The 15,097-nt window shown below is 41.9% G+C and overlaps 1 protein-coding gene across 1 annotated transcript; it reads right to left on the bottom strand.

Moving 5' to 3' along the window:
• Positions 1-1,421: 1,421 nt before the first annotated feature.
• On the bottom strand, positions 1,422-14,854 carry LOC103803555 (solute carrier family 22 member 5-like; the record flags this gene model as incomplete). The annotated part of the gene is made up of 9 exons (XM_009076121.1): positions 1,422-1,677; positions 2,236-2,371; positions 2,822-3,004; positions 4,219-4,433; positions 6,274-6,374; positions 9,690-9,816; positions 10,768-10,939; positions 12,232-12,386; positions 14,674-14,854. Coding segments are annotated over 9 exons (1,358 nt in total), but the record flags the coding sequence as incomplete, so codon positions are not given.
• Between the last annotated feature and the right edge of the window lie 243 nt (positions 14,855-15,097).

Here is a 15,097-nt window from a genome sequence, read left to right as displayed (position 1 = left end):
AAAGAGTTTGATCAAATCAAACCACGATAGTCTATACAGTGTTTTCTACTTTCTTGTTCCTGTGACAAGCAATCCAAGGCATACATCAGTCCCACTGCTGGAATCTGTTACAAAGGACAGGATTTGGGATACTGGTTAATAAAAGACTGGAATCAGCCAATGCCACCTGCACATTTAAATACTACAGGAAAATGCAAAACTGCCCCGATCAGCTGCTGCAGTAGAGTAAGGCCCCTGACAGCTTTGGCTACAAACATTTAGGCTGTTTATTAAGTCTCTACAAGACAGAACCAAACACAAGTGCCACAAGAGAGAAACCTTTCACCACTCACATCTGTCACACTATAACCAGCACAGCACAAATGAGACTCCACGTACATATATACAGTATATTTAAAGAAAGACAGGTAATGCCAAGGGCACTTCCATAGCCCGAGGAACAATTTCTTGGCAGACATGTCAACAAGATTTGTGGGTTTTTTTTAAAACAATTTGAAAGCAATTCACTGATTACACAAGGTAAGCGAAACAACAGACCTCACAGCAATCATACAGTTGGCACTTGAGGATCGAGAACCAGTGGTCAAATATATTCTGTGTTTTGTTCTCACTACATTCCACCATGAGGTCAAGGCAGTGGCATAATTAACACAAAAAGCTGTGACTAAATATAATAATTGTGTGTGTGTATGTGCACAAGTGGGGAAAGCACAGAACAAAGACAGGAGAACTGTTTCCACCATCCAAATTGCACAGAAGACATTAAAACAATTTACAGGTAAAACTTTCACCAAACATCAAAAGGGAAGAATCCCAAACTAACACCACTCCCTCTACACACAGGTGAAACCTTTTGCATTATTTGGAATAAATCCAGCCTGGAAACAGGCCACATCCAAGGGCAGATGTAAACAACTTCACCAAGCAGGTACAGTTGAAATCCAGCATTGGAATCAAGTGAATTTTGTGAGTGAAATTTCAGTGCTAAATACTTTGTGCAAGACAATCCTTTCAGTCTATGCTGAGTTAAAACATTAAGTTAGAAATAACTCTCAAAATCTCTTTGCACCTTTCTGAATTTGGTAACAAATTCAGCATGTGCAAAGTCATTTGAGTAAGATCACAGAGTGGCATGTTCTCATAACCTTCACTACAATAAATAAAGTTTCCTGTCCAGAGACAGAACTAAAGGAATCAAAAGCAATGAGCAGCTTTTTCTGGCAATTTTTACTTCTTGATGTGCATTAGCTCTGGAGAAGGTTCAGTGACGAATCCAGGTACCCTGCCAGCCCTTGAACTCATTTTCAAGTATCTTTCAGCTGAACTATACATGTAAAGTTACAAAGGATTGATCAGACACTGCTCCATGGTACTACTGCATAAACACAGCTGTGGCTGAAAGATCTCACTGAAGGCTACACAGTATTTATGTTCCTATAAAAAGAGAATGTAAGGAACACAGTGTTTAAATTAATAAATAAGGTTAAAATTACAGGAAACAAAGTGTTGCCACTAGCCCTTTCTAGAAAGAATTTTAGAAGAAAAGTCCATTTAACTTCCAGTCCACCAGGAAGTACATAAGAGCTCCATCAAAAAGCTGTGCTTTTAAAAATTTCTGGATTTTCCTCTTCCTCCTTGGAATCCCTTGTGCTACTAGATGCAGGTCTGTATTCTAATCTGGGCAGAGAAAGAAAAAAGAAAATAATTTAGAAAGAAAACTGAGAAAAAATAATCCAAGTCCTGTTTGACATTACAGCCTCCTAATTTTAATATCCTGCTGACTTCAGGTGAACAGGTTCCTTTCTTACATCCCATCTATGCTCATGTGTCATCTTCAATTATAGCCACAGCAAAAGGCCAAACACTCTCAATGCCTTTTTAGGTCAGTGGAATGACATTGAAAGCGTTCAGCCCTTCCCCAGCACTTATGGGACTCTTAGAACCTAAACCAACAGATTATAACCCACAACATGTTGCTATATCCTGATAAAGCAACAGACTTTTAAAATGCATTCCTCAGATGTTCTTTTAGTAAGTCATCAGAGTAAAATGATACATTTGGAGCTGAGAGACAAACACACACACTTGGGAAGAGGGACCAGGATTCCAGCCAAGCTCTTGTATCTTCAACAGAGCACTACCTGTGCTGTCAAAACCAAGCTCTCCCTCTGATAATACCTAGGCAAGTCCACTCCTCAGAGCAGAGAAATGCTAAGATCAGAAGGAATCACTTACCCTTTTACCAACAGCATTTGATCAATCGTGTCAGGAAGAGGCATACCATAGCTTTCAGGCAAAAATAGCGTCAGAATTCCTGACAGCACAGTCAGGCTCCCCATCAGGATATAAGGCAGGAATCGATCATAGGCACCTAGCAGAACACAAAAAAAGGGAAAAAAAAAGAAAAAGCTAGCATCAGCTCCAAGTCTGTAATTACCCAGAGGAGATGTGTCTGCCCCAACCCTGGCAGTGTTCAGAGCCAGGTGGCATGGGGCCCTGAGCACCCTGGTCTAGGTGAAGGTGTCCCTGCCTATGGCAGGGGGGTTGGAGCTGGATGGTCTTTAAGGTCCCTTCCAACCCAAACCATTCTGTGATAACACGTGTACCAACATACAGAGCTTTACCCATGCAACATTTACACTTTCAGCCAGAAACAAGCCAACCAACCCCCCATGCAGCCTGACATTCAAAGCATACACTGCTATAAATGTGGGTTTAGGAACTCCAGAGGGTGGGAAGCAATAGCTGTAAGAGCTGTCCCTATGGAGGCGACAGGACTTTGAGTCTTCAGAGCTTCTCTTCAGCAGACCAGTCAACTCACCGAGGTAAACGAAGTAAGGTGAGAGGATGCTGCCCAGCCTGGAGGCCATGGAACTTGCCCCAACTCCCATGTTTCTCACTACTGTTGGGTAGAGCTCAGCCGTGTAAACATAAACCATGGAAAAGGCAGATGTGATCCCAAATTTCCCCAACATCACCAGAAAAATTGATAGTGCACGGATATCTGAAATCAAAATGCAGTGAGGACTTCAATAAAGCTCTGGCAGTTCATGGTATCCCTTAATTCCTCTGTGTTTTTATAACTACTGCCTAATTAATCCCAGTATCTGATGACGTTTTTCCCTGTACATGTCCATAAACATGAGCAACATACTTTTCTAATTTTTTTTGTTTAAATTACTGGGACTCAACTTTTTCATTTTCTCTTGAGCACAGGGCTTCCTGCCAAGTGAGAAATAAGGAAAACAGAACAAGAACTGTTGAGGTCCTCTCAGATTTCAGGGGCCAGATCTCTGCCATTGCACACAATGCCATATATCCCTTTATAATAAAGTGAACAAAGTTAAACATTTAGAACGAGTTATTTTCCATTTCTTGCTCTGGTTTCTCACTAATATTCTTAGCTACAAGTCCATAATTCCATAAGAAGCTAGGTTGATTTTAACAGGGACAGTTAGATTTGAAAACCAAAACAGATAGTTAACAGTGTCCAACTGACTCAAAGGACAGGAGGAAGAAAAGAGAATACACATTACCTGTATAAAATAAACAAGGCAGTTCTTGCACATTCTCTTTTCTATATTCTTTGATTTGCAATCAAGTTCTAGGCAACAACACTCCCCATCATATTCTACATCATTACCAGCAATGACTCCATCACCCTATTAATCTAATTGGCCTAAAGATACATATGGTTTGAGATCCAATAAATGTTACTTGGTCCTTCTTTCCAGTGGACACGTATTATTTTAGCTATCAGCACTAATTCAGTACAAGCATCTCTGTTTACCAAAAATGCTTCCAGAATGACTCCCCTGAATAGAACTCTAAACAAGCCATAAAGCCATTGACAGCTGTTTGGGCAGTGAGTTCTGCAGCCTCTTGGTAACCTTTGCTTACCAAATTTTGGTTTGTCTAGTTTTACACCTGGACCTTACCAGAGCACTTTGCCAGGGATGTACTTTAAAGGCAAAACTGGCCTACCATGCTAATCCCAACAGACCACAAAGCCGACAACCCACCTTTAAAACTGTATCTCAATGACATGTGCTGGGAGCAACTTGTGCAGCAGCACTGAGAACCAAGGTAGAGGGACAAAGATAAGAAACGAATATCTGCATTTAGTGCCCTTAGGACACTTTTCCTTCACATCTGCCCAGTGCATGGTACTGCATGTCACCTGTCATACATATGTGAGATCAACTAACGATTCCATACGTGAAGGCACCAGCTGAATGAAGAGAAGAACACAGCCTCCCAAGAATAACGCAGCAGCCATTGAGTACCGTCGAGGGAGATTGCGAAGCAGCAGCCAGGAAATAACGTAGGCTGGGACTTCAATCACAGCCGAGAGGAAGCAGTTCACATAGACATCCCCGTGCAAGTTAGGTGTGTCAAGAGAAAGTCCAAAATAGCCAACGGAGATTATCATCCTGAAAGAAACACAGCAACAGGATCAGGCAAATCTCTCTTCTTCCTGAGGTTCCCATGAACCTCTTTTCGATCTGTTAAGCACAGAAATGACTGTGTAAGGCAAATTTAGCATCTGACAGACTCGTTCACCTCTGAAACAGCTGAAATGTTGACTTCAGAAACAGCAAGTTAACAATTAAACCATGCTGATGCTTTTGATCTTTCAAGTTGCTCTTGAAATTGAACAGAAAAATATATTACCCTGGGAGGTAAGTGATGATCATTCATACTGCAGTGATGCAGCAGTTCCCATTACTAGTAGTTATAACCTTAGCCTGAAAGTTTGGGTTACTGAATTTTGGTGCTGCTGAGGCCTACAGCAGCTCTACATTATGTTCACCGGGGAGCTCTGGGTGGAAAGCATTGTTTCTGGGTCATTATGCTCCATGCTTGTTGGAAAACACAAGATGCTTTATATCTGGGGAAATTAATTAAATGGAGGTTAGGCAACTGACATGCAAGTTGGAATAATGAAAAAATTGCCCAAACCATCTGAATACTTTTCTGTGAGAGCAGGTAAGGTTGTGCAGGTCAGCTGCAAGTGTTTGACCCTTCCTGCCTATCTTAAAACTTCATTTATGATGTGGTAAAAAGCCCTTTAGCATGGATTAGTGAATCCAGTAGAACAGATTATATACTGCCATGTCACTGTTTCTCTCAGTTGCTCTGTCCTACCAGAAATGCTGTTCAAACAGGTTTTGCATTTGATTTTTATAACCACACATGCAAAACCAGCTGTCCCCAGGAGCTACTGCCCTGTTCCTAGCAGATTAGGAGTAGGGCAGTCTCACTTCCAATTAAAGGTGAGCCAGCAACTGAATTTGGAGATAAGAGATTATACAGACATTATTGACATTTCTGCAAAATAACAACAGTACTTTTCTTTTTCTGAGTTGTTTTCAGCACAAGTTCCTTTCCAAGTGTGCTTGTTGCATCGTGCTTGGTGATGGGCCAGAGAATCTGGCTTAAATATTAGCCAAGTAATCCTTTGACCCAAAATGCCACATCACCTAGTATGTGCTGGCAGGTCAGTGGACTGAACTCCAAGGCTCTGCCTCACTAAGGCACAGGAATGCTGTTCAAAATGGTAGCAAACAGACTTAGTTAGCTTCAAAGCACTTAAGAGATCTTCTTGGTTAGGTCATTAGGTACATGCATTAATTAAACTTCACTTGTACAGCCTCTGGCAGGCTGTTAAGTTACCCTCTCCACTTTCTCACTTCTGAGTGATTACAGCTTTACTGAGATTTCTAGTAAAGGAAAATAACAACTTTCTAATCAAATTGAGCATGAAGCATGGCTGCAGCTAGTGAAAACCAAGCCGAAGGTGGCAGGTAGACAGAGCAGACAGCAGGAAAATCTCAGATTAGAACTTCAAAGGCAGCTTTATCCCTTTAAGAGCCAATACAAAAGAGATGGAAAGATTCTCCCCTAAGTCAGGCATCGTGTTCAGACCCCTGGGCAGAATTTCTCTAACTAGGGGGTAGGGCATGACTCATTCTTCTCAAAAGACTTTATTACAGTCAGAAGAGCATTCCCCAAGGCCCAGGACCAGGCAGGATTCCCATGCATCATTGCCAGCTGATCTGAATCTGGCTCAGTTCAGGAAATGCCTGACTACTTCAGAAAAAAATAACAATCCAGATGTGTTTCTACACTGTCACTGAAATGAACAACTGATGTAACCAGAATTTTTTTGTTTCAGCCAGCAAGTCATTAATTTTTGTGCTGGTTTTATCCATCTCTCTTCAGAATACCTTAGTGTTTAAAGTTACATACTCCTGAACCACACTTACTTACCAAAGAAGCACTGACATAATCGTGATAGTTAGGATGTTTCGGGTTTTCATTAGATCCAAAATAGTGTATGTCTGCTGCTTCTGGGAATTCACATCTTGTAGCTGGGAAAAAAACCAAACAACAAATAAAAATTTGGAACTTTAACCTCCTGCAAGCAGAATTACTGTGAAAACAAGTGTCCCCCAAGTTATACCTCAGTATTTTGATATGTTGCAGAGCTGAAACAGCAGCCTCACTTTTAACCATGTATAAATCCTAAGAAACAACTACGTGTGAAAGTAGTAGCTCCTCCCTAATTTAAAGTCAATTAAAATTTACACTGAAAGTAGTAATAATTTTCTCTGCTTGAGGCTTCACAAAGCAACTGATTTTTGTTATCTGAATTATAAAGCAACAGCACCAATGCATGATTTATATGTCATTACTGGCAGGGTTCATACGCCCAGTTTGGAGCACTGGACCTTGAGAATCAGGCAAATCAACTGCACTCAGACAGGAAAAGCGAAACAAGGATGGTGAGACATTTGAAAAAAATGAGAGGATTTCTTTAGCCTAAGGGCCAGAAGACCAAGGGCACCTTGAAAGACTCAGAATGGCCTTCAAAGACCAGAAAAAGCAGTGATAAACTGTCCTTTGTCTACTGCAGACACAGCAAGAAATAACAAGACTGCAGCAGGACAGGGAGTAAAGGACTCCTCATGCTAGACCCAACAGCAGTGTATTTAAACTGAGACAAACTGGCTAATGAGCTGAAGAGTGCCAGTCATCATCTAGCTTGTTTTTGAGATAATTCTCTAAGAATATAAACAAAAAGAAAACAAACTTCTCCTTTCCCCATTAACTTCTCAGCTCCTCCACATAAAACCACTTCCATATAAACCATGCAAGAATATTCATCCATGAAGCAGGAGAACAAGTTTTGTGCTTGGTAAGACTATAAAAAAGGGAAGAATTTAAATTATTTTTTTTAATTCGGACTTTAATTTAGACCCCTACCAAGGGGGAACAAGGGAGAAAATTTTCATACTATGTAAAAGGTGATTAAGAGACAAATTCCATTGATTAAAACTATCAACTCTCATAAAGTAACATGGAGTTTATGTAACCCCTGCAGTCAGGTGAAAATTCTGAGTGATACTCGGTTCTTAAGATTTTGATGATGAAATAGCAGTCTGCTGCATGCCAAATTTCAGTATATTTGCTTTCACAAATCCCATTCTCTACAAAAGTTCTTTACCTTTGATAGCTTTCACTCTGCCTCAAGCCAAACTTCCATCACACAGTCACCCTACAGCCCACAGCCCTTTCTCATAAATCACATGATCTTTCCTAAGTACTTTCCAGTTTTGCCACTATTTGTTGCCAAGAAACCAGAAGACAAAAAAAGAAGGGGGGGGGGGAAAGCAAAGGAAAAAACCCAAACAAGCAAACCACAAAACAAACCCAGGAACAGTATAATTCAGAGTCTGCTGATAAGAAAAAGCCTTTTAGGAGCTTGATAAGCAGTCAACATAATCCTTACCAGGACAGGCTAGAACAAGAAGCTATGAGAAGGGCAGGGAAGGCAAAATGATGGTTTGAAACTAAACCTATCACCCAAACATTTCTTTCCCCCTCACAACGGATAATACAACCAACCAGGCCCTATTTGTGCTCCACAGCTGGTTTGTAACCAGTCACCTGCTGGACCCTAACTGGTTTGAAATCTCCAGAGTCTAATTTCTGCAGCTTCTGCTCTCCAGCTTCATGGGTTTGAGGGACACTCCAAACACGAGCTGGGGTTGCTCCTCCATCCCAAACTTGCGTTCTAAATGCATAAGGACTAAGGGCCAGATGGGTTTCTGAGAACCTCTCTGCGGTATAAACATGGTTCCTAAAACCTCAAGAGAGGCTGCAAGCCTTCTGCTTTCCAGCTCTTCAGAAAGCAGACACAAGAACAGCTTAAACAGAGAACTGAAGAGAACTTTTGCACAGATCTTTTGGCCACAGCATTACTTTTACCTTAAAAAGTAAAGAGATGGACAGGAGTTCTGTATTTAAACAGTTCCTGTTCATCAAGCTCATTTTCCTTTGAGTGTCAGAAGGTTAAAATGTGTGTTTGAAAGCTGATGTGCAATGATTTATCTGTAAATAAGCACCATATACTCCTGCCCACCCTGCTGCAAAGTCAGCATTTCTCCTTGTCCACTGTTTCCTGGGACAACATCCTATCTTGCCCCTGCTTTCTGCTGCTTCACAACCCAGCCTCATTCTGAGACAGCAAACATCACTGTCTTTCTAAGAAAGAGAGAGAGGATTCCAGGAACAGTGACCATAGGCAGATGTTGGAGCCAGAGCTTATTTTTATTTCTCCTGCTGCAGTGCTGGCAATGGATGAGTTTTTATGGCTACAGCATGAGAAGGAAGAGAAAAAAAAAGAAAAGGAAAAAAGTTTGTTCTAATGAAAATTCAGGAAAATAGCTGCATAAGAAGGCCTGGGTTTTCCTGACATTCTCACATGTTCCAGCAAGATCAGGATGTTTATCCTACTATCTACAAATAAGTCTGGACAAACAGCTTTGTCTGCACCTCAGCTAACTTCAACCCGAGGGAATTTGTTTCAATGACAATAACAGACATCTACAGTCTAATGGCTTCCCATTCTCCCGGGCCTGGGAGGGAAGCATTGTAAAGCAAATGAGGATATAAGGGATTTTCACTTAAATGACACGAAAATCAACAGTCAACCAGCAAAGGCCCAGGCAGATTCTAGAGATGTGCCAATTCTCCTGGATTATGCAAAAAATTTGTCTGTCTGACCTTTAGAGGTCATGTTTGCATGTGTGTGGAACTGCTTCTATACATTAAGGTCACCCATCAGCTCAGACAAAGAGAAGATTCCCAGTGAAAATAAGGACATGTTGGAAGAAAGAGATGGGAAAGAACAGATACCTGTTACTACTTCACTTGAATGGGGCTCAAGTTTTGCTTTCCTTAACATGGAGTAGAAATTGGAGTTGAATGGGAACTAGAATAACAGTATTTCCAGTACCACTGGCCAGGATTAGTTCTGTGTTAGACTCTCATAGAACTATATTATAGACTGTAAGCACAGAATCTGTTCAGATCACTAAGCAACAGGTACCTCGAATTTGTGATCTTCCCCCAAAAAATAGAGTGTAAAAGGAAAAGGTGGCTGAATCAAAAAGATGTTTGCATTAGAAAGCATGTTGGCATTCCCATGGGAATGGGACAACAAAGCCTTTGCAAGTCTTAATGAAGCAGGGAAAAGGTAAAGTTTTTCAAAATAAAAAGATGATCTTTCACCCATCTGAGAAGCACTTAAATACAGTGCAGGCATAACTCCATTAATCTGCCTGGAAATTAATCACTTTTATGGAGTCCCGCAAATCACTGGACTGCTAAATTACTCTTACCTCACTAGGGTCAAGTATTACATCTGGGGCTGTAATGCCATTAGTTTTTGCAGCTTTTCGGATGATGTCTTCTGCCTCCTGAAACCTTCCCTGCGAGATCAGCCACCGCGGAGACTCTGGAATGACCCTGCAGAGAAGGTTCAGAAAAACAAGGCTGCATTTCCAGAGAAAGCACTGTTGCAGGCACCAATATACAGTGTTCCAGGCAGGAAGATCTCAAAACATGCCACATCTTGCAGGAATTAGCACAGTGACAACAAAAATCAGATTTACAAGCGCAGACTAGCATACCGAACAAGAACATACTAACATGCCTTGGTGGATTTCAGAAGTGCTGAAGGAATTAGCAATGACTCAGGAAAAAGACAAATCCAAACAAAGTATGGGAAAACAGTTTGATGAAAGAAATTCAGAAATGTGAATGCACAAGCAGCACGTTGCACATTAAGAAGCATATCCTTAGAAAATAACACATACAAAATTAGCTGTAAATACTGTCACAGGAAGACAAGTCAGAGTGCAGAATTCACCAGTCATTCAATTGCATAAGAACCTGGATGGAACCACAGACTGCAGGTGTAAGTGAAGGAACACCACCACCATGTGGACTACTTCAGCTTTACATGCCACCCAAAAGTATTTTATCAACTCTAGAAGAAAACCCTTAAAACTCACAACTGTGCAGGTACTGTTTTTTACTTTGTCATATCTAAGTCACCCTACCAATGCCCAGCTTCCCAGAACAGCTGGTTTCTCCTTCTGCCCTTAGCTCAGGTCTCCTCTGAAGAGCCCCTGAATTTCAGCTGGTGCAAAAGGATGAGTTTTATGGACTTTTTTTTGGTTTTATTTGCATGTGCAACACTCAGTTTTATAGAAGCCTATAGAAAATGAAGAGTTACACTTTTCAGGCATCAGTGAGATCACACACAAAGCCAAGGACTGACAGCTAAACGACTGGGAAGAGTAAAGTACACAACACCTATTCTTCACCTACCCATTCCTGAATTTCACTGGCTTGGATCTTAAAAATCTGCAGACAGGACCTTCTAAAGACTAAAGTTTTCTCAGTTGTACTCACCACCAGAGTGGGATGCAGAGCAGCCCGGGCAGAGTGAGTGCCAGCAGCAGCATCCTCCAGTCTCTGATGAAGTAAGCAAAGAGTGGCAGCAACATGTAGCCAAATGCATAAAATATGCACACACCTAGTGTGCAGAACAGCACACGGATTGATTTGCCAAGAATTTCTGTGCCTGTTCAAAACAGCAGAGTGAAGATTAGTATTTTAACTTTATAGCAACTAAGTAACTGAATAAAAATACCCCTAACAATTGGCTGTATATAGCACTCTGCCATGTTTCAAAGGCATCACAGATTTGCTTCAGTGATCCTGCATCAACTGGGCCACATAGCATTGCTGTAGCTCAAAGTAGCTCATATTCCTATAGCCTGATCTTTTTAGAATTTCACATTTAACTTGAGGAGCTGAAACCACCTGACATACTACAAAATAATCTCAACAGTTAACCACAGCTTGATCTCCACAGGGTCCTCTCCAGTTTATGGACAGTGACCAGCTTCCTTGAAGAACAATAAAAAGGTACCTAAACTAGGCTCCCAACCTGTATCACCTTCTAAAAGACTATTTAGCCAGAAAACTCAAAGGGGTACACACAGAATTCATGTAGGTCACTAACAAATGCCAAGCTACTGGCAGGGGAATTAAATGCACAAACAGGGGTCAGTGCTCCTATCTGAAACGTTTTGGGACCTGAAAATCAAGAGACACAGAAAGAAAGATAATCTTTCTTGTTTCCACAGAAATCAGAGACAATCCAGCAGTGTGTGCAGTGAGGTTTGCTAAGCACTGCTTTCACCCGTGCACTGGCCTTCCTTGGCCCAAAAGGAATTTCTTGCCACCATTTGGTACTCTGCACAGTGAGGTCACTGTGAACAACATTCATGGTATCTTTTTTAAAATCTCAGATTCTTAATATAATTCACATTCCCATGATCAAATATGGTCTTGGTAAACTTGAAAGCATACAAATTAAAAATCACGATGACATTTAAATTTTGACTATAGGTTGTTTAAAGAGATTTTATAAAAATTACTCTACCTATTTTTGTTCTTTTGCAAGTTTTTAAATCAAGTGTATTTAGGCCACAAAATGGACAATAGTAATCCCTAAAAAAAATCACAGAATGGTTTGGGTTGGGAAGGACCTTAAAGATCATCTAGTTCCAACCCCTGAAAAATCATGTCTCACATATCTTAGCTCTCCAGCTAGAAGACAGACTTTGCTTCATATAATCAATTTCTGGGGTTTTGGCTCTTTTAGGATGGCAAACCACAGAATTAATTCAAATTGCACCTCTATCGACTGGAAACTTCCAAGGAGAAGACAAGTTATCCATGCATGGTGAGGCCACACTCTTGACAGTGTTGCTTGGCAAAACATATCATCCCTAAGCCAGTACTGAAAAGGAGCAGGAAAAGCACAAGATGAAAGAACACATACTGTGCCCAGCAGGACTTTCATACCAAGAACAAATGCTGCCACGTAGTTAGATATCTGTCCCATGCCAACCATTACAAACAACACTGAAAACATCTCCCAGCTGATAGAGAAGACCTGTATGAAGCTGAAGACAGTCTGCATTGCCAGAGTTGCAAACAGCACATTCTTCCTGCCAAACCTTCCATGGACAGATTAAACAAAAAGAAAAGGGGAAAAAATTATTATACAACATAATAAATGAAATCTTCAGAAACAGAAACTTAAGATTACTCATACACACACTTAGGGAGATATGAAACATCTGCAAAAAGCAGAAGTTCAGGAAATGTGACACAGGCACAACTACCCTAAAGCATATTAAAAAAAATCCACTGAGCAAGAGAAAAGTAATATTCCAAGGGCTGCTAGTTAAGTTGCCTTTAAGTATGTGCTGCAACACTATTTGTTTCTTACTGATAAGATGAGCAGGGACACAAATCATCAGGAGTAAATTATTTAAAATGCAAGAGTATCCAATGGTCCTTCTCCAAGGAGCACAGTCCATGACACACATCAGCATGTTAAAAATAGAAGAAAAAGAAGGAAAGCTTCTGGAAGAGAGGTAAAACTGAGGTTTGTAAGATGCTATTAGCAGTTAGTGATCCCATGCTGCAATCTTCATTCTACTTGGTATAAAAATGAACCGTTAAGGGACTCAGGCTCACTGCAGGACTTTCTGCACCAGACGGCGGCAGCAGAACGCTGTACACAGCCTTGCTGGAGCATTCTCCTCCCAGGGAGAAGCAGCTCTCGACCATAAGCTTGCTGCCCTTCAGCAGCTATGAGTAACTGGATGGGTTGCACCCATGGCCTCCTCGCCTGCACCTGGTGAGGTTCTGTGTCACCACATGAAGGACCTACAGAAGAAGACTCCCATGAGTTTGATGGTGGGAAGCACTTGGCTACTGGCACCAGAACAGCTCCTGCTTCACCTGCCAGGTAGTCATCGTGGGAGGTACTCGGGATCCTTGTAGCAGACAAGGAGCTCTTTGGAATGAAGCACCCGAGTCTTTCAGCAGCACCAGGATGAAATGGTGGGAGACTCCTCAGAGTGAAGTGGGGAAATTGCCCCTCACATAGGAGAGCAGCTGGAAGGCATGGAGCTCAGCCTGGGGATGGATGACAAGCCAACTGAGTTTATATGCTGGGATTAGCAGGGAGGCCAACATAGGTACTGCTGTGGGTGTCCACTGCAGGCCACCTGATCCAAGAATTAAACCACCACACGAAGCCTCCTCATGCCCAAAGGCACTGGCTGTCATGGGGGGCTTCAACCACTCCAAGAAATGCTGGAAGGACAAGACCTCATCAGTGATGACTTCCTAAGGCAGATGGCTGAGGAGCTGACATGGACTGCTGGACCTCATGCTTGCAAACAACTGAGAACTGTTTGAGCCTGTAAAGGTCAGCAACAGCCATGGCTGCCGGCTGGGCAGTGGTGAAGCACAGGACTCTGAAGGGAGGAATGAGGTAGAAGGCAGGATCATAGGGAGAGCAAACACTGGTTTGAGCAGTGAATTGCTGGAAAAAATCCCATGGTATATGGTCTGGACAGAAGTCCAGGAAGGCTGGTTGATTTTCAAGGATCACTGCCTCTGAGCTCGAAACACGTCCAACATGACGAGCAGGAAACTATGTAAAGGTCCTGAATAATGCTACAGGATTTGTGGCATAGAAACTATGTTTCAGTGCAACAAACTGTGCAACTGTATCAGCAAATCAGAGGACCACATACTGTTCTCTGGAACCAGGAAGACAGCACACTGCATTGCACAGCAAATTCCAGGGAGAGGATCAGAAAATCTGAACTTTACAAAAAAAACCAAAACCAAGCAACTGTCAGCAGCACAAAAATTAATGCTGTCTTCCTTTTTTGTTTTTAATGCTTGTACTGATAAACAAGAAAGCTTTGCTTCTCTGGAGTAGAGCTGAACAGCATTCATGCTTTGCAGCTTCCACAAATGCAGATCACTGGACTTAGACGCTGTATTTGATGACAAAGAAGCAAAGCTATGGGTGTTTATCCAAAGAGAATTTTTAATTTGGCCTAAAAAAACAGGAAAACAAGCTTCAGTGATCCCTCTGCACACTGTCCAAAGTAAATAGAAGAGAATGTCATTGATTTGATTTTTTCCACATGAAAGTTATCGCCTACACCTGTTTTCTGGCAAAAACCAAGTTTGCTCCAGAGTGATTTCATTGCAAAAATAAACAGATAAAGGTAATACCCACTAACAGTCTTTGTAACATTCTGTCCTAGCTCAGGATGTTTCTCTTCGCACCCTGTGTACACTCAGGTTAGACAGTCACAGATCAAAGACGTGTTAGTAGCTGCAGAAAGACGCTTGTAGGAAACTTGACATACAAGAACTGCCTACAAACCAGCATCAAACAAAGAACCAGCAGCTCTGGTGTGTATACTTTACTTGTCTGAGAGCTGTCCTGATATGAAAGATCCCAGCAGGACACCCACGAAGAACAGGGAGGTGCTCAGGGGTCCCTTCCAGTCGTTGTCACATACGAGATTCCACTGCAGGGAGAGAGAATATGAAAGTCTTTCAATAAATGAGATTTTTCCTCCCTCCTGAACGTCTTGGCAGAGCTGGTCTCAGGAGGAGAACAGAACCACAGAATGGTTTGGGTTGACAGATCTTCCAGGTTCAGCCCCCCTGCCATGGGCAGGGAGACTTTACACTGGCCCAGGTTGCTCCAAGCCCTGTCCCACCTGACCTAGAACACTTCCAGGGACAGGGCAGCCACAGCTTCTCTGGACAACCTGTGCCAGTGCCTCATCACCCTCACAGGGAATTTATTCCTAATATTCAAATTAACTCTGCCCTCTGTGAGTGT

This window comes from Acanthisitta chloris, unplaced genomic scaffold (genome assembly GCF_000695815.1).
Source record: "Acanthisitta chloris isolate BGI_N310 unplaced genomic scaffold, ASM69581v1 scaffold7746, whole genome shotgun sequence".
NCBI lineage: Eukaryota > Metazoa > Chordata > Aves > Passeriformes > Acanthisittidae > Acanthisitta > Acanthisitta chloris.
Note: the sequence above shows the minus strand (reverse complement) of the source record. Positions and strands in the feature narration are given on the sequence as shown.